We start from the raw sequence: 24,746 nt of genomic DNA, 5'->3' as shown, positions 1-24,746 counted from the left end.
TAAATGCTAGCAGTATCCAGTTGGGACAACCAAAAGTGTCCCAGATACCACAAATGTCCTTGGGGTTAAACGTGCTCTGCTGATAACCCCTGGGTTAAGGGATTTTTTAGATTTCCTGCACAGTAACAGGTCAGTTTCAATTGAGAGCCCATTCCCAGGAGTGCACGCTGAACATGTGTGTGGTGGCCTTTGTACCTTTTCTGCACGATAAGGTTGATGTTGCGCAGGGCCACATACTGCAGCTCTGGCTCAGCCGACAGCAGTGTGACCAGGGGCGGGGCCAGCTTCTTGAGCAGCGTGCCGTAATAATCTAGGTCCTTGGACAACATCTCCATGAACTTCATGAGCACCTTCACAGCAGACAGCACCACAGCAGAGTTGGCATGGGAGAGCCTGGGTGTGACCCGCTCACAGATGCTGAGGTCCAGCAGTTCCGAGAGGGCAAAGAGTAGAGATAGACAGGGGATATGTTCTGTTTAGTTATCAAGATAGCATGTCTTTTAATAGGAGGAAGATCTAGATCATGGTGCCTGCTAACTGAACCAAGCAGGCTCACATCACTCTAAGCCTTAGTTTCTTTATCTATAAAGCTGAGACAATGAAGCTTGCTTCACAGGGTTGCTGGGGCCCTTACATGAGATAACACATACAAAGAATGGGCAGTGCCTGGCATACAGTAGATGAGACAAAAGTAAGCTCCTTCCTTTCCCCCCACTGCCAGGACATTCAAATGGGGCAGGATGTCATGCTGGTTGAGACCAAGGGTCAGATGAGTCCCAGCTAGGTACCTGCACCCTCTCTAAGCCAGAGTTTCCTCATCTGCAAGATGGCAGATGATAATAAGGTATCCTTCACAGAGTTGCTCTAAAGATTATCTATGTGTACAGAGGGTCCAGCATTGCCCAGGGCATCCTGTGAAAACTCAGTGAATGGCTAATTTCTTCACTCAAGCTAGCTCTGACGTTATCTACCTGAGGTGACTGAGGTTCTTGTCAGCTCCCAGGTCAGGCCCTTTCTGTAACCACAGCAAGAAGTGAGTTGACTGCCTGTAGCCACACTACTGAACGCCTGGCTCTGGAGACATGAAGGGTGGGCTGGCTCCCTCGAGGAAAGTGTACTTAGAGATGGTGCCAGGGGAAAAGCCCTGTGAAGGGGCCCACTTAGCTCATGGTTGGACCCTCCACAGGATCAAGTTCAGGTGGGCTGGCAAGGGTCATCCAGCTTACCTCTGGGCCTCACGGTCGTCCTTGGGTGTGTAGTTAGCCAGGCAGTCCAGGATGAAAATCTGGCCCCACTCAGTGCACTCATTCAGGGCTGTCAGCAGCTTGTTAATGGACTGTGGGTTCAGGTCAAGCAGGTTGCTGCTGGGGTGAGACTCGGCGATCTCTGAGAGGGCAGCCACGGCATTTGCCACCACCTGGTTGAGAGGATGGAAGGGCAGAGCCTGGGGACACTGTTCTTGGCCAGGGGTCAAAGGGGCTAATGACACTAGCTAGTCAGAAGTGGGACACCCTGAAAGGAATATGACCATGCAAGCAGGTCTGAAGTCTCATCAAGGCCCACTTCAGGCACTCAACCTGTTGATGCCTCTGCAAATTGCAACTAAAATAAAATAAGCATATTGCACAAAACAAAACAGAACAAGAAAGCCCCAGCTCCAAGTGCTTGGCGGTAGAAAGCATTCCAGCTACCTAACACAAGAGCCTGGTTACCAGCCACAGCGGCTCGTTTCAGTGGTTGTCAATTGTACTTCTCAGAAGATTCCTGAAGATCCCCTTGAGGCTGCTAGAAGTGATGGTAACAGGTAGGTATACAGAGGAGCTTGATAGGTGACCCCTGGGCCCTCAATCCACTTTACCAGGGCACCTGTTTTTATGTGTGGTCTGTGTTGTTTTCAACTTTTCCCTCAACAAACAGTGCATTCAATGCCAGTCTCTATACTGACTGCTCAGTGCCCATGAGTGATCAGTGTTCCCGTGGGACAGACAGGAGATGGTTAGGCCAGAGGTTTGTGCTTTTGATTTACAAACTGCTCTGTGAATTGCTGCCATCACCACCCAGACACATTCTAGTGTTCTGTCTTCCACACTATGCCACTCCAAGGGCAACCCTCTACAATCCCTGGATGATATGTGGAAACAGAAAAGAACAGCTTATATATGGTCTTGGTGAGGAGATAGTGACGATGACAATGACTGGAAGGGAAAGAAGACACTAGTACCAACTGCACTACATAGCAAGCCATGACCATTACCTTCCAGCATTCCTGCCATCATAGAGAATTAGATTCATTTTACTGAAGAGGGCTCCAAAACATTAGGCAGCTTGCCCAAATTCAGGCAGCTAGTAGAGGACACAGAAGAGAATCCAGATCTCGTCTCTTGCAAAGATGGTTCCTAAACCACCACAAGGTACAGGAACAATGGCACTCAGCAAAACTCTAGATTTCTAAGAACAAGAGACTGCCCAGCAGACTGTCAAGCCAAGGTCTTCCCTGGCAACCCAGAAGGTGGCTCAGTGAGTGGCAGTTGACTTACCATGGGGTTGGAGTCAGAGATGAGGTCTTTAAGGGTGTCCAGGAAGCCCTGGTCCTCCACCAGCTGGGCATTGATGTCATGGAGCTTGGCTACACACACGGCTGCTGTCTTGCGCACATATGGATCCTCATCCTTCAGGCACTTCCGGAGTGGCTCACACAGGTACTCAGTGATCTTGTCAACTCGAATGCAGCCCATGGTCCGCACGGCCAGGGCCCGGATGAGGGGGTTGGGGTCCTCACAGTCCTGAGGGGAAGGAACCATTGGTCAGGGCCAGGAACAAGCAAGTCATGTGGCTTCCAGTTCTTCCTGGCCTGCAGCTCTGAGCCTGCAGCTGAGAACCATCTGGCAGTTGCTATGGGATAACTATGGGCTATCTATGGGTAATAACCACCAACCATAATCAACAGTACTGCAGGTAAACACCATGCAATAGACACCAAGCCCTTGCCAGATGCTGTATAGGAACTCTGCATACAGTCTTCTCTGATCCTCCCAGCAAACACACAATATTGGCTCCATTTCACAGGTGAAGAAGTTAAGGCTCTCAAATCCACAACCACTAGCACCATGACCCTCAGTCTTTACCCTGCCAGGAAACCCTCATTTTCCTGTATGTGTGCATACAGAGAGAAAGAGAGCCCTCTGCTGGAGGAAGAGGCCCTTAGCCTGCACAGGAAGGAAGCAGCAGTGTGAAGATCTGGGAAGGGGTTAGAATATTTCTATTCAGGGCCACAGGACCACACCCCAAAGAGATGGGGGAGACACGGAGCAGGGAGCACCCATTGTCACCAAGCTCCTGCTCACCTTTACAAAGGTGTTGACAGCCATAATGGCCATGTCAGGCTGACTCTTGGCATAGTTCATCAAGTACAGGTACACCAGCTTCTTCAGCTCTAGGTTGTCTGTTTGCATGCAGTTCACCACATCGGGGAAGAGGGCACTGAAAGGACAAATTGATGTCAGTATGGGGCAGGCTGAAGATAGGAAGAGCAAGAGGGAGACAGAGGGCAAGAGGGAAGCTGAAAGATAAACAGGACTTCTGATAAAATAAGGGTATTAGCTATGCTGGTCCCTGAACACTTGATAGGAGAAATAGAAGCCCAAGGGGTAATTTTATTTTATTTTATTATTATTATTTTTTTTAGTACCAGGGATTGAACCCAGAGGCAATTAATCACTGAGTCACATTCCCAGACCTTTTTATGTTTTATTTTGAGACAGGGTCTCCCTGAGATACGTAAGGCCTTGCTAAATTGCTGAGGCTAGCTTTGAACGCATGATCTTCCTGCCTCAGCACTGGGATTACAGGTGTGCACCACCATGCCTGGTCAAAGGGTAATTTAAAAAATATATATATTTAGTTGTAGATAAACACAATGACTTTATTTTGTTTATTTAATTTCTTTTATGTAGTGTTGGGCATCGAACCCAGTGCCTTATGTGTGCTAGGCAAGTGCTGAGCCACAACCACAGCCCCAAAGGGTAATTTTAAAAGCAAAAAGTCTTCAATCATGAGCTCTGGAGCCTGTTAAACCTAGGTCTATATATATTTTTGTTTTCTTTTTAGTACCGGGGATTGAACTCAGGGGAGCTCTACCACTGAGTTACCCCCACCCTTTTTATTTTTTGAGACAGGGTCACACTAAATTGCTAAAGCTGGCTTTGAACTTGTCATCCTCCTGCCTCAGCCACCTGAGTACCTGGTATTACACCATACCCAGTTCTAGTTCTGCCTCTTGCTTTGTGGCTTTTTATTCTGGTGGCACGGGAGATTGAACCCAGAGTCTTGGGGGCATGCTACGTAAGTGCTCTATCATTAAGCGACAGCCCTAATTTTTTCCCCCCAGTACTGGGTTATCAAACCTGGAGTTTTGAGCATGGAAGGCAAGAGCTCTACCACTGAGCTATATCCCCAGCCCTCAGTTCTGCCTCTTGCTAGATGTATGACACTAGGAAGCTTCCTTCAGCCCCTGGACTTCAGTTTCCTCATTTGCAAGAAAGGTGCAGCAGAAATTCTCTTTGGGGTTGGGGATGTAGTTCAGTGATGGAGAGCTTGCCTAGCACACTGGAGGTCCTGGGTTCAATCCCTAGCATTGCAACAACAACAACAACCACAACAACAAAAAGCTCACGACCACAAAAAAACAAAATAATAACAACAACAACAAAAACCCCATCTCACATTACAGGGCCCTAGTGAATTAAATGAGACAATGTACTTACCGTATCTGGTCCTTGGTATCTGGGAGGTGCTATGTAAATGAAAACACTTATTTTCCCCTCTGTACTTAACAGGGCCCCTTATATTGGGCTGCTGGTTCTGGAGGGTCATAGGGAAGCAGGGATGAATGTGCTGCTTTCACAAAGGCCAGCTCTGGCACCCACTAAGAAAGAACCAGCAAAGCATGAATGGAGTACATGCTACATGCCAGGATTAGTGCTAAGGTTCTGACATACTTCAATTCATTTAGCGTCCCAAGAAGCCAAGGAGTGTCCCATTTTACAGACAATAATACTGAGGTTCATAAGTGTTAACCTGCCTAAGGAGCCAGGTCTAACTCCAAAGTGTGTGCTCTTGATCCCTGCTATACTGGGTGGAGCCCTTCACAACAAGGTGCCCAATGGTTCCAGATTCACAGGCCCTTTTGAGAATGAAATGTGGTTAGAGATCAATTTTCTGTCTCTGGAACCACCACCTTCCCTCTCATTTCTTATGCTTTTACTGACAAGGACATGGCAACACTGAGACATAAAAGGTCAAAGAGAACTTCCTCAGCCCCCACAGGCAGGAGTCCTGCCAGGCTAAAACTGATGCTACACCACCTTGGGAGATGACACATCAGGAAGAACAGGGGGCAAGGAGAGGAGGGGGGGAGTGCCGATGAGCCTGGCTTTCTCTCTTTGGCCCATAACATCAGCAAAGGAAGCTCTTCGGAGGTGGAAGAACAAAGATATTTCCTCCGAGAGGAGGTGACAGTAGTGTTCTAGTTGAAGGAGAGCAGCTTTGCTCTGAAACAAACTGAACCTGGAAGGAGGCCCAGTTTTCCAGCAGAAAAATATATACATCCTCCTCAAGTCTCTGGGTAAGTGTTTTTGAGTGTTGGCAGAAGGGCCTTGTGGAGGATAGCAATGGGATGGGCAATCTGTGGGGGAAGTCCAGGGCAGTGTCATCATGTTGTGGGACCATTATGCCAGGGAGCTGCTCCACATCAGCACCAGGCCTGAGACACAAGCTGGGCAAAAGCAGCCTGGATTTGAATTTCAGAAGGGCTGGGTTTCAGTTCTAGTTCTGCCACTAACCACATGACCGTTAGATGGTCATTTTCTTCCTTCTTTATATTGTTTCTCTGACAGTAAGAACATCATTGCCTACAATGAAAACTGTAAGGAACTATTGAGAAATCATATCCAAAAGTGTTGTGCAGACTCTCAAGCACCGTACAAATACTAAGTTGTTATAAAATCCATCCCTGTCTTTGGGGACTTCACAATCTGATGGGCAGGTAAACACAGGTGCATGCAGTAATAAGAATAGTCACGAATCAGTGCTGGGTGATAGGAACAAAGAGCAAATGTTGAATTTATAACAGGACGCTGGGCGATAAGGGAAGGCAACAGGGAAAAGGTAGATCTTGCATGGGCTTTAAAAGATGGGAAAACAAGCTGAGAAAACAGGCATTCCAGGCGCTGGAAAATCTGGAGCAAAAGTGTGGCACTATTTCTTTTTTTTTATTTTATTTTTTAGTTTTCAGCAGACACAACATCTTTGTTTGTATGTGGTGCTGAGGATTGAACCCGGGCCGCATGCATGCCAGATGGGCGTGCTACCACTTGAGCCACATCCCCAGTCCAATGTGGCACTATTTCTACATGAGATCTGTTCCAATTCAGATGCAAACCAGAGGTTGCGCACTGGCAGCAAATTAGAATAATCCAGTCTGTAGATGTGCTTTGCTTGAACCACACTATCGTCTGGTGATTTAAAAAATGAAAACATCCAGACTTCCTGTTCTTTTTAAAACCCAGAAGACCTGGCCACACTGGGTTCATCTTCCCTGGCTAGCAACAATCCTCTGGAGCTTCTGCAAATGTTCACGTCACACCCACTCCAACACCTGCTGCCTTTTCAACCCAGTACACTTCACTCATTCCATTATCACCTGACCCATCAGCATCTGAGCTCACGACTCCTGTGCAAACAAAACCCTGTTTGGAAAGAAGGTTCACAAAAGGAGCTGTATGAGGGAGACATGGGTCTCTAGGTACACTAAAGGAGGAATCTGACCTGGACCCAAGCTCTCCATCCTCCCGTCAGCAGCACCTGGCTGCCACCCAGCCTACTCCTGCACACCTGACATCTTTGCCCACAGTCATCGATGCGATCACTTTCTTTACCGCCTCCTTCTTCTTCTCCTTCTTGTCACTGTTGAGCTCTGCCTTCAGCTCGAAGATCTCCCCTAAGAAAAGTAGGAAGGCATGAATGATCCATCCCCAGGGGATAAGTTCCTGTCCCCAAACTCCCAAGAATGGCAGGGAGGCAGAGGGCAGCTTTAGGCCCCTGGCCTTAGGTGGGACAGGTGACAGTGAGGAGTTTGACAGTTATTAAGATGGAAGACTGGAGGGTCACACTGCACCAAATGATAGAAACTGTGGAGACTACAATGGTCTTGAGGGGGACAAAAAACATGCAAGCAGGGTCTGTTCAGCCAGACTGCGAAAAATGAAAAGGAAAGCAAAGTTCTCCTCAGTTCCCTCACTGAACCAGACGCCCTCAAGACTGGGTGCTCAAGGACTGGGGGGAGGGGGGGAGAGGGGAGGAATCGATCCCACACGTAGACTTTTCCTGTTTTCCTAGAATCTCGAGTTCAAACAGCTTGCTCAGGGTTTCACTTCCTGAGCTACAAGTGATTGCTCAGCTTGGAAAATTGGAATTCAGCTGCCCCAACATGTAATCAATTGTTCTTAAGAACTTGATAATACAGAAAAAGGAAACAAGGAAGTAGGGCTGTTTCAGATCTTCCAAAGAGAGCCAGTCAGGACCTCCTTGCAGGTTAGGAGGACAGGATGTATTTCCTGAGCCTTTCTCTGAGCCCTATACCACACTTACTTTTTCCCATGCCTTTTTCATTTGTCTTCATGCCAACTCTTCATTCCAAACTCACACTCCATTTTACAGGTGGGTGTAATAGGTATAGTAACTTACACACAGCTACCAGATAGGAGGGCCGGGCCAAGATTTGAAACCAGGTCTGTCCTAAGTCTGCTCTAAACCCCTATGTTTGGGCCTAACTCAAGACACTCCTTTTTGCCCCTCTGAACCTGTTTCCTGGCCTCTTCTCTCTCCCTTGAATAGGGTGCTGAATTCTCCCATTTAACACTCAGAGGTGAAACACTCGCTGGGTGCCTTGCTGGTGGTCTGTGCTAAAGGTGGCAGCTGTTGTTATTCTGCCACATGACCCTCTGCCTTTAGATCCCTCTTTTGTAGAGTAAGAGTCCTGGGCTTCCTTCTCAGGATTCTTACTGAAGCAGGAACTATAATGTGGAAGAAAATGCTGAGAAAGTTCTAGGTGGGTTTACAATGAGAAAAAGGGAAACCAGTAGGTTCTGTATCATGACTGGACAATGCGGTGCTCAGAAGAGAACCTGAGATGAGAGACAGCAAACATGGTTAATTAAGAATAATCACATAGCACAGCCCCGGGGCAAGGCTGCACTGAGGATATTGCTCAATGGAGTGGGAAGAATCTGCAGATCCTGCAGTTCAAATTTATCAAGGAACATGTGCCTTTCTCCTGCAAGAGAGTGAGGGGAGGGTTTCTGGTTGTTCTGGGATCCAACAGACCATGATGATCTTGATCCTAGACTATTCTGCAGGGCTGCCCCTGCTTTTCACTCAAAGTGGCCAGATATAGTACAACCGCCATTAATTAATGGGTCTCAGCCCCAAGAAGGCTGATGGGGTGACCCTGGGATCTGACTGCCTCTGAAATGTATCCTTTGTCTATTGGGTCCCTCAATCAAGTCTACCTCCTCAATCACATAAAAGACATTCAATTCTCTCTCCCCAAAGCTACTCCCCACCACTGCCAGGCTCAGGTGCCATCAGGTCTCATCAGAGCTGTGGTCCTTGTCTCCCCACCTCCCTCTAATCCTTTATTAGAATCTGCCTTGGACTTTACCTTGCTTAAAAACAATCACTAGGGCTGGAGTTGTAGCTCAGTGGTAAAGTGCTTGCCTAGTATGTGTGAGGCACTAGGTTCAATTCTCAGAACCACATATAAATAAATAAATATATTATGTCCATCTACAACTAAATATATATATATTTTTTTAAAAAAACCCATCACTAATGGTTTGGGGATATAGTCCAGTGGTAGAGTGCTTACCTGGCACATGCGAGGCCCTGGGTTGGATCTCCAGCACTGCACCACACACACCCCAATGATGTCAAATTTGAAATCTGAACCCAGGAATCTCTCTCCAGACATTCTCCCCAGAAGAAAACCCCACCATTGATACTCTGCTACACATGGTGTGAAGCTCTCTGATTCCTGCATGCCTCTCTGGCCCCTTCTAGCTCCTCAGCAAGGAAACTGCTTTCCTTTCCTGGATGAATCATGGGTAGAGCATTTACTCCCTCCCCTTCCCACACCCTTTTCTACCTGGAGTACTTCCATAGCCTTCTGCACCCCCACCCTTCAGTATGGCTGCTACTTCATAGACTATCTTCCCAGTTCAACCTCAAGCAAAGCCAGGTCAGAGACTGCCTGTCTCTTTCCCTCCACATGGGAGGTCCTCAATAAAAACCAGCAAGTAAGTAGTTTCAGCTTTAAGGAGGCTGAGGCTGGAGGTCACTTAAGCCCAGGACGTCAAGGTTAGCCCGGGCAACATAGTGAGAACCTGTCTCTTACAACAAAACAGAACAGGCTGGATCAATAAATAAAATGCTTGCTGAGGGACAGAGTTTAGGACCTGGCTCATGTGATTCAATAAGAGACTATCTGGGGCTGGGATTGTGGTTCAGCGGTAGAGCACTCATCTAGCATGGTGAGGCCCTGGATTCGATCCTCAGCACCACATAAAAATAAATAAAATAAAGGTATTGTGTCCAACTACTTCTAAAAAATAAATGTTAAAAAAATAAAAAAGACTATCTGGTCAGTAGGTATGTGTCAATCTCACCTGCAAGGAAGGAATGGAGAGGAAGGGCCAGCCAGAGAGATGCTTACAGGGTTAAAGCACACTTGCCAGCCACAACAACATCCTCCATTTCCTTAAAAACAGGGGGAAAAAAATCTCCAACAACATAAGCCTAACTTAGCATATTTTAGTGCAGCAACTCCATTGCCTTAATATTGAGTCATTAGAACTGTTGGGAAATGTTTATGATAACATTATATGAAAAACAGGATGGGACTCTGACTACAACCATGGAAAACATGTGCCCATGGATAAGGACCAGACACACAAGGCCCCCCACCCCCAAATGGGATTGCTGATAGGATTGTGTGTCCTCCCCCCACCAGAAGCGAAAAAAATATATATTTTAAGTATTTTAAGCTGTGGGGAACAAAGAGGATTTTTTTTTCCCCATACTTGGAGCTAATGCTCTTTCCTTCCTGAGTTCTAAAAAAAGCAATCAATTTCTTAATACTCTCAACAATTTAATTTTCTGACTCCACAAGGTAAAGAAATTCTAGGCCACTCCCACCAATATCTCCAGGCTTCCACCCTGCCCCTGTTCCCCAGTCCCCCAGAGAGCAAGCAGAAGAGACAAGCAGGCAAATAACAGGGCAGGCCCATGATGAAACACATCATACCTTTCTTGGTCGTGGTGAAATATTTCGAATCAGTCATTTTGGTCCCTTATCTGTGGTCACACTCTGCAAGACAGAAAAGAGACGAGTGATTCTGAGTTGTGTTCCATTCCATTTTCAGTTAGGGTGTTCAGGGGAGGAGGAAAGAAAGGATCCAGCACACATATGGTAGGGAAAGATAGCTGCTGATATCCTCTTCTGCAGTATCAGGGACTGAACCCAGGGCATGCTGGGTGCATGTGCTCTACCACATCCCCAGGCCTTGTTATTTTGAGACAGGGTCTCACTAAGTTGCCCAGGCTGGCCTTGGACTTACCCTACCTCAGCCTCCTGAGTCACTGGCATTACAGGTGCTCCACTGTGCTCAGTTAGCTGCTTATCTCTTTATTGGGCCAATGAACTGTTAGACCATGGCGAATCAAATATTGGAGGGAAATTCTGAGGAATCAATCACATTTTAAAATGTGCTTATCTTCTGATCCAGCAATTCTATTTCTAGGAATCCCTCCCACGAAGTATCTGCTAGTAAGGATACCTTGGGTTTACTGCGTCACTATCCATACAGTGCAGCACTGGAAAGAACTTAAATGCCTGTTAATAGGAATGATTAAGTACCCCGGAAGAGTCCACAGGTTAAAAAGCAATATGACTCCATTTCTGTATGATGCACCATAGTGCAATCTACTGTCATATGTAACTAATTAGAACAACAACAAATGGCAACGTGAAGTCCCTTCATGACACTCACCAAACCTATCAGGGTTCTTCTTCTTCTTTTAAAAAAAAACAACATTTATTTATATATTTATCCGAGGTGCTGAGGATCAAACCCAGTGCCTCACACATGCTAGGAAAGCGCTCTACCACTGAGCCACACCCCAGCCCCCTTCTTCTTTTTTTTAATTAGATCTTTATAGTTACACGTAGTAGTTGGGTTCATTCTGACAAAATCATACATGAATGGAATTTGATTTTGGCTCATGATTCCACTCTTTTCCCCGCTGTCCTCCCTGCCTTCCCCCATTCTCCTTTCTTTACTAGACTTCTTTCACTTGTCTATATATTTCTATTTGATTGGTTCTTTTTTACTTATAAAGGCGAAATTCCCTGTAGTATATTTATACATGCACATAACATGATTTTTAAAGAATTCATTCTGTATCGCTCTGTATCGCCTTCCCCTTCCCACCCTTCTATCCTGCCTCTCGATCTCCTTCTACATTACTGATCTTCCCTTTATCTCTATAACTTACTCTTCCCTCTCCCTTTCCTTTACTGGCAAATGCTGTAATTTCATTTTTCTTTATGGCTGAGAAAAATTCCACTGTGTGTGTCTGTCACAATTTCTTAATCCATTCATCTATTGTCAGGCACCTGGGTTGATTCCATATTTTAGCTATTGTGAATTGTGCTGCTATAAACACTGAGGTAGCTGTATCACTATAATATGCCAAGTTTAGATCTTTCAGAAAAATACCAAGGAGTGGGATAGCCCAGCACAGTTCTTTCTAAATGCTTCATCCACATATGAAGGGTACTACCATTACCCTATACATAAAAATAAATTTGGGAAAAGCCAAGTTTAAGAAGCTAGGGAAGAGCCAGACACACTGGCACATGCTTGTAATCCCAGTGGCTGGGGAGGCTGAGACAGAGGATTGCAAGTTCAAAGCCAGCTACAGCAACTCAGTGAGGCCCTAAGCAATTAAGCAAGACTATGTCTCAAAATAAAAAAAATAAAAAGGGCTGGGGATTTGGCTCAGTGGTTAAGTGCCCCTGGGTAATATCCCCAATGTCTTCCACCACCGCCTAAAGAAGCTAGGGAGGATTTTTCTCTCCACAACTTTCTCCAAACTTCTAAATCAGTAATATGTGTTATTCATCTCTGGAAAGGGGTAGAGTCTACAGACTTTAGATTCAACAGCATTCTCCAAGTTTATCTGGCCAGTTTTCTTAAAGAATCTCTCAGAACATCTCCCAATGCAAAAGAGACAATGTGAAGTACTGTTATAAGGCAACAGGACAAGTACCAAAGCTTCCTCATTCACTCAGGTATTTATTAAGCATGTACTATATCTGAACATTTCCTTACTGTTTTCTTGCATGGCTAGGGATCAACGTAGAGCCTTGTACAAGCTAGGCAAGTTCATTACCACTGAGACATACTGCCAGCCTTCTTGACCAATAAATGAAAGATAAAAGAAGCTTCCCAGGAGCCACGTCATCCTGAGTACACGGCAGAGGCTTCTGGGATTGTTCTGAGATTAAGAAGTGATTATTTAAAAAAAACAAAACAGTAGTTGCCCTATTTCACAATAAAAAAAAAGAAAAAAGTGATCATTTCCTGAGTCCTTGTTAAACCTAGGGATTTACAGACATTATCTCATTTAATCCTACTAACAGGGTAATAGCTTTTAACACTACTTCACAAAAGAGGAATGAGGCTCTGGAATATCATGTAACTTGCTCAAGGTCACATGGCTAAATGGCTAGACTAGGAAACTATCCCGTCTACCAGAGCTCAGTGCTTTGTCTCAACAATGAAGAAATTCTGCTTTGCTCATCTGAGAGGGAGGACAGGGCCCTGATAGTGACTAAGAACTCAGTACAAAAAAATCTAAGAGACTTCCAAGGGTAACTTTCCAATCAACTTGGTGGTGTTGTTGTGGTTGTTGTCTAGAAAAGCATAAAACCTTCCCAAAAAACAAATGTTTTCTCTAATATAAGGAGGCTGATTCATAGTGGGGTAGGGAGGGGGAGCATGGGAGGAATAGGGAAGAGGGGTGGGAAGGGTAGGGAGGGGGAAGGGGGTTAGCAAGGCTGGTGGAATGTGATGGACACAGTTATCCAAAGTACATAATTTGGACACAGTTATCCAAATTATGAAGACATAAATTGGTGTGAACATACTTTGTATACAACTAGAAATATGAAAAACTGTGCTGCATATATGTAATAAGAATTGTAATGCATTCCGCTGTCATTTATTTTTAAAATATCAATTTAAAAAAATTTTAAAAATCAATTAAAAAATTTTAAAAAGACCATAAAATATCACATAGATTCATCACATTGATGATATTTTGCTAATCTGACCTACTACAAAAAAAGAATCAATAGCAATAGGTAACATATATTATCATAAGATATTTTCTTGTATCAGACGATTGAAAATAAAATCTGGAAAAAACTCAAAAAAAAAAAGAAGAAGAAGAAGAAAAGCAGAAAACCCAACAAATATTTGAATGGTAAAAACTCACTTTACTTTGTGTCCTCTGTTGCCTCTATGGAAGGGAGTCAAATAGTCAAATACGTAACCCACAAACATTTCCTTTCCAATCATTACTATGCAGGAGGCAAATGAAAGGTAACGATGTGCTGGATGTGAGGGATAACAGATCATTTCATAGCCTCTGAAAACCAAGCCAAAGCAGCTGCTCTCCAGCCCAACTGTATTTTTCCAGGTTCAGCTTGTACTCACAATAGAATGGCAATGGAGATGTTCTCCAGATGAGATTTTGTTTCAGCAATCAACAGGAGACAAGTAAGGACTGTCTCAGGGTTGCCTTAAATCCTTCGTGGACACCTTCAGAATACCAGGAATAAAGGCTTTGCTGACAAAAGTGGTATAAAAAAAAAAAAAAAAAAGACACAATTCTACTCTCCTCTTGCTTTGCATAGTTGAAAGGGGATGATGTCCCTTTTCTATGGGAGCTGGGGGAAAGAGCAGAAGAGTCTGTCACACTTGATGATGCAAGTCCCCCAGCGGGGCCTCTACCTTGCTGGTCTTCACAGTATGCGCCAGGGTTATAGATGGATCCACAGAGGACTCACATGGGCCTGTTCACAGCTCCATCCACCCTCACCTTCATGGCCGGCCCAGGCCTCTGCATAAAGTGTTTACTTGATAGTTGTTGAAAGAAGGGGTCACTGGAAATCCCAGGAAGCTCAGCCTGCTGACTGGCTCTGTTATGTAATTCTCAGTTTTTGTTTCCAAGAGTAATTTACTTTACATTCAACATCTCCTTCCCACTTGCACACATACAAAACTGTTTTATCAGAGAAATATCACTAACCTAGAGGTTCTTCCTGGAGCTCTGAGAATGGGCAGATAAATAAGATAATGGGTTTTTCTTTTTTTATATTTTTTCAGTTGTCAATGAACTTTATTTATTTATATGCTGAGAATGGAACCCAGTGCCTCACACATGCTAGGCAAGCATTCTACCACTGAGCTACAACCCCGGCCCGATAATGGGTTTTCTGCTATACAATAATAGGTTGCAAAATTCCTGAAGCTACAGATTTCAGAGTATAACTGGCTGAAGTGTCTAAAACAGGGGAGTGCCCTGTTCCTCAAGGCTGAATCAAGTCTAAGAAGAGGGATAACTGAGGGCAAAGAGACACAGACAGTAACATATAAACCACTCCAGTGTGAAATCTAGAAGGAAGTAAAAGTGAACAAAACAAAAACTCTTGGATGTCCAACTTTGGGCTACTCAGGCATTTGTTCTTCTCCAGCAGAGGAGACTGTCAGGGGCTTTCCCTCATCTGCAACACAGCTTAGCATCTGAGGGCCCTGAACTCCCAAGATACAACCTGCTGGGGCAGACTGGTGTTGATGCAACTGATCAGGATGAAGAAGTGGTAAGACAGTTTCTCTTTCTTTTTAAATTTGAGACAGGATCTCACTAAACTGATCAGGCTGGCCTCAAACTTGTGATCCTCTTGCTTCAGATTCCTGAACAGCTGGAATTACAGGTGTATACCACCTCTCCAGGCTATGCTTCTCCTTTTAATGATTTAAAAATAGGCAAATCCTTCTGGGAATGGTGGCACATGCCTTTAATCCCAGCTGCGTGGGAGGCAGAGGGAGGAGGATTACCAAGTTCAAGGCCAGCCTGAGAAACTTAGACCTTGACTTAAAAATAAATAAATAAAGTAGACACCAGGCATAGTGGCATGCAACTGTAGTGGAAGCTACTCAGGAGGAGTCTGAGGTGGGGGGGGGCGGTCTAGGGAAAACCTCTACATTGGTGAGGTTACTCTGATAAAATAGCTTCATATATGTCATAAGGTCAGGAATTTGAGGACAGCCTGGGAATCAGAGTGAGACCCTGTTTTAAAAAATAATTTTAAAAAGTGCTGATAGCCCTGCAGTTGAGTTTTCGGTGACATTCTTCCTTTTATAGGTGCTAAGCAACTAACTAATCATAAACTTGAACTGCTCTCTAGTGTGCTGGTGCAGGCTGATGCTTATTTCTGCAGTTATCTATTATGCAGATCCGTCTGCAGAGGGCCCAGCGGGACTAATGATGCTGAAATGCTATCCCTCTGAAGTTGATCATACACAGGAAATTAGAGGAGGAAGGGAATGCCAGGGAAAGCAAAAATGCTCTAGAAAACCACTAAAGCACAGATGAAAAAAAAAACAAAACACCTCATTTAGAGCTCACCCACAGCTTGGTGATTTACTGAGGAAGGCTATCTTCTTTTGTCTTTTCTCTATGATGAGCTTCCTCACCTGGTACCAGGTCCTCTTAGATGTCTGTAGGAGGGGGATTTTGCATTCTCTCTGCAGGAATGGAAAAACCTCTATGGTTCAGTCCCGAGGAGCTGGGACTTGCAGATGCCATGGGAAAGACATGCTTTTCCTGGCACTGTCCAGCTGTCACCATGGAGGCCAAAGGAGCTAAGACTTAGCTCTTTTTTAAAATCCCCCACCCTCTGCTCAGGGCTGAGAATGAACTCAGGGGTGCTTTACCAGTGAGCTACATTCCCTTTTTAAATTGTGAGGCAGACTTTTACTAGGATGGCAAGGCTAGCCTTGAACCTTTTTTTTTTTTTTTTAATTTTTTTTAGTTGTTGATGGACCTTTATTTATTCATTTATTTTTACTTATATGTGGTGCTGAGAATTGAACTTAGTGCCTCACACATTCGAGGCAAGTGCTCTGTCACTGAGCCACAACTTCAGTCCTGGCCTTGAACTTTGATCCTTCTGCCTCAGACTCCCAAGTAGCTGGGCTTACAGGTAATATGTCACCATGCCCAGATTCTCTGACAAATCTGATCAGGAACATAGGCTATATTTGAAAGTAGGTGGCCAATCTGGGCAGGGAAAAACTCAGGGTTTGGATTTTGTCTTTGGAAGTAGCAGGGAATGTTTTAAAAAGCAGTTATTAAAGGGAATTTTTGGTTAGAAACTGCTTTGGGCAGTATGATGAGTCACTTGTGCTAAGGAGACAGCATTCTGGGCTAGGATCCCCCTCAATTTTAGCATTTACAGGCTGAGGAATACCTCAAAGGAACAGCAAAGTCAAAATTAAAAGATGAGCAGTCCTGGAACAACTGGTTTTGCCCTTGAGGAACCACCACTGCTGCCCCTACCTCAAGTCTACCTTCCCACACTCACAGATTATGACTTTGAAAACACAACTCATTTTTAAAATAGGGAGGTGGCCAGGCATGATGGCACATACCTATAATCCCAGTTAATTGGGAAGCTAAGGCAGAAGGATCACAAGTTCGAGGCCAGCCTGGGTAAAGTTGGTAGACCTTGTCTCAAAATAAAAAATAAAAAGGAGTAGGGATGTAGCTCAGGGATTCAAGTCCCAGTACCAAAAAATAAATAAAAAGTTTAAAATTAATTAAAAAAAAAAGAGAGATTACCACCTGTCATTCTTTTTTTTAAAAATATTTTATTTATTTATTTATTTTAGGTATAGATGGACACAACACAATGCCTTTTTTTTAATGTGGTGCTGAGAGTCGAACCCGGGTCCCACCTGTGCTAAGCGAGCGCTCTACCGCTGAGCCACAATCTCAGCCCCATACATACCTGTCATTCTATGTTATTTCACATATTTCTTCTGATAGAGAATAATGTGAGAATGAAAGCTCACTGACAAAAATAAATATAAATGAGGGCTGGGGTATAATTCAGCAGTTAGGTATAACCATAAACACCATAAACATCACGGAATTTCATCTGTATGAAGTTCTGGAATAAGCAGAAGAGGCAAAACTAATCTACAGTGATAGCATCAGATCAGTGGATGATGATCTGGAAGAGTGCCCAAAAGCCCTCTGGAGGTAATGGAAATTACCCCATCTTGACATAGACACTGACCATACTGTATATTCAAGAGTTGAGCACTTCACTTGGTGTGAGTCATACAAACATTAAAAAAAAAATGTTTTATTGCCAGGTGCGGTGGCGCATGCCTGTAATCCCAGAGGCTTGGGAGACTGAAGTAAGAGGATCAAGAGTTCAAAGCCAGCCTCAGAAAAACCGAGGCACTAAGCAACTCAGTGAGACCCTGTCTCTAAATAAAATACAAAACAGGTCTGAGGATGTGGCTCAATGGGTGAGTGCCCCTGAGTTCAATGTCTAGTACCGAGAAAAAAAAAAAAAAAGTTTTATTAAAAAAAATAATAAAATAACAAATGTTAGAGAAGGAAAAGGGAGAAGGAACACTGATAATCTAGGGAAAATAAAACCTTTTCTGAGAGTGACATAAAAGATCCATGAATTCAATTACATGAAAATCAAGTGAAAATGGATGGCCAAGAACATAGCAAAAATACAAAAGACAAATGACAAACACACACATGTAAATTTGCATCACAGGCTGGTGTTGTGCTTAGTGGTAGAGTGCTTGCCTGACATTTGTGAGACACTGGGGTCAATCCTCCACACCACATAAAAATAAATAAATAAAATAAAGGTATTATGTCCATCTACAATTAAAAAAAATAAAAATTTTTAAAAAAGAAAGAAAATTTGCATCACATTGCAAAGTCTATTTTCCTTAATGTATGAAAAGCAACTACAAATAGGAGAATGGTAAAGGATGTGGACAGTCCACAGAAAATGAAATACAATGGTTCACACCCATAATAAGAGAATCAGAAATTACAATTAAATACCATCTATTAGCTGCTGGACTAATAAAGTCTGATAACACCCCTTGTTGGTGTGGATGTGGGGAAACAGGCATCCTCATTTGATGCCAGTGAGAGATTAAAGTGTAAACTCAAAGCAATTTGACAACACCTATCAGAACAGCAAATGTACATACCTTTGATCCAGCAGTTCTGCTTATAGGACTTTATATGTTTTTTTAAAAAACTATGTAGATACACAATTATTCATGCAGCATCCTTTGTAATAGCAAAATACCGTGAAAACCTTAATGTCCATTAACATGACTATGTAACCGGAGGAAAACTATGTAACTCTGAAAAAGAACAAGGCAGCTGTACATGCATTTTTATGCATCACTCTCCAAGATAATAAACAAAGCAAAATGCAAAACTAATGTACTATGCTACCATTTGTATTTTTAAAATATGAATATTAATGAAACATAAATACCAAAAGTTTACAAATGCACGGACTACCCTTAAGAGGACAAACAAGTTAATAGTGGTTTCCTTCAATAAGGAAGCGGGGTGACTGAGGAATGGTGAGAGACTGACTTTTCATCATTCACATCTTGATAACTTTGAAATTTTATCCTGTGTGCATGTATTACCTATTTTAAACATAAAGAAAAAATAGTACATCTACCCCCAACATTTTCTCCACCCCTGTGTTCATTCTTGTCTCAGTTTAAGCTCTGCTGCCCCAGAGGAGCCTCTTTTGCATCCAAAGGGCCTGAAATTAGACCCAATGGTGTCCCAGACTTCTCTGCTGCCCTCCATGTTCCTCTAATGTGGGATATGTCCTGTTTAATGTTGTCAAACTAGTGAATGGCACTATACCTGGCACACTCCAGAAGCTCACCAGATGTCTTCTGACATAATGAATGAAAAGATGTGTTCCAGAGAAGCTAGAAACCAAGGGCCCATACAGATCAAGATAAGAGACCTCGGTGACAAGCACCAGACAGTGAGGACTGGGGCAGACCTGGAACATATGGCTTTGCAATTAACTTTCAACAAACATGGCAAGGTTGATCCAAAGCCAAGATGACCTCCAGGCAGTCTGGCTTTGCTACCAAGGGCTGTGAGACCCTGGGAAAATCTCCCCATCTCTGGGCCTTACTTTTTCCAATTGTCAAATGAAAATTCAACCAGATCAATGGCTTTTCAAGTCCATTCCCACTCTTTGTAACTACTCTGGTTGAGGTATAGATGGGGAGCTTAGAGCCTGGTCTCGTTCCATTCATTATGCCCACCTCTCCCCCTCCTCATTGGGAGCCCTTCATACATCCCATGGTTCCAAGGCATAAAGTTCGAAAACAAGTTTACTAAATGACAGACAAAAGTCCTCCTACATTTCATATGCTACAATTCTCTACTCATTGAGGAAAGCCGTTCCCCACCAATAAGTGTTCTTTCCAGGTATCAAACAAGAGGAAGTCCAGCATGATCATTCTAAGAACATAAGACATTTCCAATGGAACAAAAGAGAGTAAGTTCAGCATGCAGCCAGGACCAGTAAAGGAAATCTTTTTTCTTTCTTTCTCTCGCTTTTTTTTTTTTTTTTTTTGTACCAAGGAATGAACCCAGGGATGCTCTACCACTGAGCCATTTCCCCAGCCTATTTTATTTATTTTGAGACAGAGTCTCGCTAAGTTGCTTAGGGCCTCACTGAGTTGCTGAGGCTAGCTCTGAACTTAGATCATACTGCCTCAGCCTCCCAAGCCACTGGGATTACAGGTGTGAGCCACTGCACTGGGCAGGGCCAGTAAATCTTACTGAGTCTTTGGCAGGAAGGAAAACAGTAACAAGACAAGCAAGAAAGTGTTTTAATTTCCCTAAAAGCCAGACAATGGCTTACTCTGTGCTATACCCTGATCATGTACCTGCCCATGGAGCTCCAAGTTTGACAGCAACGGGTCTGTTCACCCCTCCTCACCTGTCTGACAGTATCCTTTATTTTGTTTGTTTATTTTATTTATTCTATCTCAGGGTACTGATTCCTGTCAGAGCGGCCCATGCCCTGCAAACAGATGAGAAATGTGAGGCTGGCTGTGCTTGCACCTGCAGTGCACGCCATCAGCACCTGGTGAATCAGAGAGCCCCCAGTATTGTGAGATCAGCTAGAAAAGCAGCTTTAGGAAAAGAGGGAAGAGACAATTAGACAAGGTCTGATCCACCTGCCATGACCCATGTCTGAATGCAAGGATATTCAGGCCAGGATCTGTGGAGGTCTGTGTTGGTGGCTTCCATGGTTAAACCCTTCCCTGATGAACAGAAACCTGTTCCAAGGAGCACGGAGTCCAAGGGCAGTCAAGACTAAGTTAGAAAAAAGTGAATAAAAGGGACTAGAGTGAGGGGCTGGGATTGTGGCTCAGCGGTAGAGCATTTGCCTAGCACATTCAAGGCCCTGGGTTCGATCCTCAGCACCACATAAAAATAAATAAATAAAATAAAGGTATTGTTTACTCAGCAATAAAAGAGAATAAAATCATGGCATTTGCAGGTAAATGGATGGAGTTAGAGAAGATAATGCTAAGTGAAGTAAGCCAATCCCAAAAAACCAAATGCTGAATGTTTTCTTTGACATAAGGAGGCTGATTCATAGTGGGGTAGGGAGAGGGAGCATGGGAGGAATAGATGAACTCTAGATAGGGCAGAGGGGTTGGAGGGGAAGGGAGGGGGCATGGGGTTATTAATGATGGTGGAATGTGATGATCATTATTATCCAAAGTACAGGTATAAAGACACGAATTGGTGTGAATATACTATGTATACAACCAGAAATATGAAAAATTGTGCTCTATATAAGTAATAAGAATTATAATGCATTCTGCTGTCATAGATAAATTTTTAAAAAATTAAATAAATAAAGGTATTGTGTCCAACTACTACAACTAAAAAAAAAAGGAACTAGAATGGTGTTACCATTTCTTCTTCACCTGGAACAAGAAAGCCACAATTTGATCATTTTATTTCTGTCTCAAGGACAGAGAGAGATTCATCTCACAAATAGTCCCCTACTCTGTGCCACGCCCTGATCATGTTCCTGCCCCATGGGGCTTAGAGTTTGATGGAGATGATAAGTCTACTCACCCCCACCCTCCACCCAGGTCTGACAGTATCCTTTTATTTTATTTTATCTTATTTTATTTATTTTTCTGTAGCACTAAGGATGGAACCCAGGGCATCACACATGCTAGACAAGTGCTCTACCACTATGGCCCCAGCCCAACAATCTCTTAAAAAGGAAAGGGTCCTCCAGTAAGTACTAAAGTTCACTTTAAGACAGGGAAACAAGGCCAAGTTCAAGATTAAAAGGTGAGTCAGCAGTAGAGAAACTAGATTTCTGACTTTCTCTGAGACAATGTGATCACCAAACTCAGGCTCTTTCAAGTCAGCTAGTAACTATGAATAGATAAGCTGTGTGCTTCCTCAGGCTCAGCATGAAAGTCAGAACAAATGTGGCAGCAGTAGCAGCAATGGCAAGTGCACAGGTGCACCATGGGCCAAGACACTCTGTAAAGAGCTTTAGATTTAGTCCTCACAATAATCTGTGAAAAAGGTTTTAATAATATCACAGGTTACAGATGAGGAAACTGAAATCCAAAGAGGTCAATGCTTTTTTTGTGTTTGGGTCACCCAGCTAGAACATGGTAGTGCCAACACTTTCCACCACTGTCCCACAATGTGATCACAAGTCCTACTCCAACCAGTGAGACAACAACTCATCTCTAAATGAAGCCCCGGAAGAAACGCACATGCTCCAAGCTAAAGGGTATGTGAAGTAGATTGCCACATATCCTGACAGACTCCCTCAGATGTTGAACAGAAGGTTATTTTAAGGCCAGCCCATCTACCTTGGACAACATAACATCTAGTTTGGTAATATGCCTAGCAAAAGCCTGTTGAGAAGAGCTTGCCAAGTTATGGGTCTCCTGGGATTTGGATGAAAACTGATTAATCAAAATCAATCTCCTGAAGCCCACTAGAAATCAAAGGCTTCAAAATGAAAAGGAACCAAAAGCAAACAAATGCCACATGCAAACAAAGGTTCTTATCTCAGACTCTAAAACTCCATTCTAGAATCACTTGATTCTAGAATCAGTTGTCAGTTCTCAATTAATCTACAAGTAGTAATGTATGGAAAGGTCTGCTGCCAAGAAAAAGGAAAGTTCCTCGGGATTTGGAAAAAAATTAGCAAGGTCATCTTCTGAACAATACTTAATCAATGTGAGGAGGAAAAAGGACAAGAACTATAGAATAAGACTTGTGATCTCTGTTTTTCCCACTTATACCACAGGAACACTTTCTGGAGAGTTGTCCATTTTCATTGTCTTCCATCAGCAAGTATAATGTGGTGCGTCATCTGCTGCAAACCTGGGTCTGTGCCCCACCAGGAGCATGCACACAATAAAGGTCAGCCTTTTCCCACAAGGCTTTTACAGATTCAGAAGCCAGGGAAAGGACTGCAGAGGAATAACAGAGTGATTCTGAGCTCTAGATAACTGCCACCAAAGCTTGAGGAGCAGGGTTCTGAGACAGGTGGAGGGACTCTCTTTGATGAAGATGGACTTGGATGAACATGGAAAGACAGGTCAGATTCAGAAAGGGAGGAGCTGGGGTGACAGAAGACCCACCAGATCCTAGCATAACAAGGGAGGTAAATGAGAACAGCAGAGTCATTGCCGATGCTAGCTGGAAGCAGGCTCCATACTGAGTAACTTACAGCCTGTCTCATTTCATCCTCACTTAAAAGCAAGGCATTAAGGACACTGAGAGAGAATCGGCCTATCCAAGGTCAAAACCTGTGTGTTTAGAAGTCTGTGAGACTTCCTCCTTGGCTGGAGGAAAGACTTGGAAGGGGGAAAGAAGCATATTAGGTTAGGTAAGGTAAAATGAGATTTAAGGGCATGTTGGACCTTTCCAGCAGAAGATGCAGAGTTGTCAAATGACAGGTCTCCCACTGATAAGCTTTTGATACTACTGATCCTTTCCTTCTTCCTGAAATATTTTCTTCCTTTAAATTCCCTCTTACCACACCATCCATTCCTTATTGGTTTCCTCTGCTCCTTCCTCTTCTTCCTCTCTTTCAACTCTTCTCTTCTCTATCTACACTATTTCACCTCTCTGTTGATCACATCCAGCATCACAGCTTTAAGTATCATCCACAAGTAGACAACTCACAACTTTACATCACCTGGTCCAACCTCTTCCTGAGTCCCAGGTTCCTACAAACAAACCATCTAATTGACTTCTCTTCTTAAATGTCTATATGACTAGCAGGGAAGTCAAACTGAACATGATAAAAACTGACCTCTGGCTTCCTTCCCTCTCCCAACAGGTTCACCTTGCAGTCTTCAGTTACTCCTAACAGGTTCTCAGGCTAAAAATCTCAGTTACCTTTGACAACATACTCATACCCCACATCTCATCTATCAGCAAATTCTACTGGGTGTACTTCGAGATTAAGTCCAGAATCCATGAAGTGGCTTCTCACTAGCTCCATTGCTACAACCTGGCCCCAGGTCACCATCACTTCCCATTGAGATTGCTACCAATCTGCATCCACACTGACAACCCAAAATGATTCTCTTACAGTCTAAGACAATGACACCCCTCTGCTCCAGTCCTCCAGCAGTTTCCTATCTTACTCAAAAAAAAAAAAAAAAAAAAAAAGCCTAAATCCCTACCACCCCTGGATGAGATGCAGCCCCTACCCCACCATTTCCTCTCTGAATTCTTCATTACTTCCTCAGCTCCAACCACATGAGCCTCTGTGCTGTTCCTTGAACACAATAAGCATTTTTCTACTGCAGGGCCTTTGCATATACTGTTTACTTTATCAGGAAGGCTCTTTTCCTAGATAGACTATGGCTCAGATCCTAACCTCTTTTAACTCTTAGTTCAAATTATCACCATCTCATTGAGACCTTCTCTGACCACTTTATTTAAAACTGTACACCCCTCTAGCCAATCACCATTATTTCCCAATCCTCTTTCCTCTTTTTCTTCCCCTTCAGATTATTTATCACCTACATACTATAAAAGGTACTTACTATTTTTCTTCCTGGAAAACATAAATTCCATGAGAACAAGGATTTTATCTGTTTCATTCACTACAGTTTTCTACCTATTATTTGTATACCACGCAAAATGTTTTAATGACTAGTGCTTAATTCCCTTCTTGGGGAAATTTCATATTTTGTAAACCAACCTCAGCTGGACTGGTTCTGACAGGATCAGAGATACATCTTACTCTTTCAAGCTATTTTGACCATATTGAAATTGAAAATGCCACCACCTCAGCCTATTTTATAGTCAATAAATGGAAAGTAAGTGTATAAATGATCAGAGAGAGAAGAAAAGGCAAAGGGTAGAAGAACAGATGGCAACATCTAAAATGGTAAAAATGTTCAGGCCACTTCCCTTCAGTGAAGCCAGGTTGCTGGTACCTGCTC

The 24,746-nt window shown here is 43.5% G+C and overlaps 1 protein-coding gene across 2 annotated transcripts in view; it reads right to left on the bottom strand.

The window, feature by feature from the left end:
- The window catches only part of Ap1b1 (adaptor related protein complex 1 subunit beta 1), a 55,994-nt gene that overhangs the window by 25,773 nt on the left and 5,475 nt on the right, over positions 1 to 24,746 (bottom strand). Inside the window, exons 2-7 of one of the 2 annotated variants that reach the window (XM_027956057.2) lie at positions 10,361 to 10,423; positions 6,892 to 6,997; positions 3,345 to 3,480; positions 2,538 to 2,783; positions 1,227 to 1,417; positions 196 to 417 (exon numbers count right to left, since the gene is read on the bottom strand). In XM_027956057.2, coding sequence (XP_027811858.1) covers positions 196 to 417; positions 1,227 to 1,417; positions 2,538 to 2,783; positions 3,345 to 3,480; positions 6,892 to 6,997; positions 10,361 to 10,397 — 938 coding nt within the window. In that variant the 5' untranslated portion in view covers positions 10,398 to 10,423. Of the gene's footprint in view, positions 1 to 195; positions 418 to 1,226; positions 1,418 to 2,537; positions 2,784 to 3,344; positions 3,481 to 6,891; positions 6,998 to 10,360; positions 10,424 to 24,746 lie in introns of those variants that run through there. The other variant, XM_071614880.1, reaches the window with a different exon arrangement.

This window comes from Marmota flaviventris, chromosome 1, assembly GCF_047511675.1.
Source record: "Marmota flaviventris isolate mMarFla1 chromosome 1, mMarFla1.hap1, whole genome shotgun sequence".
NCBI lineage: Eukaryota > Metazoa > Chordata > Mammalia > Rodentia > Sciuridae > Marmota > Marmota flaviventris.
This window is presented reverse-complemented; position numbering and strand designations above follow the sequence as displayed.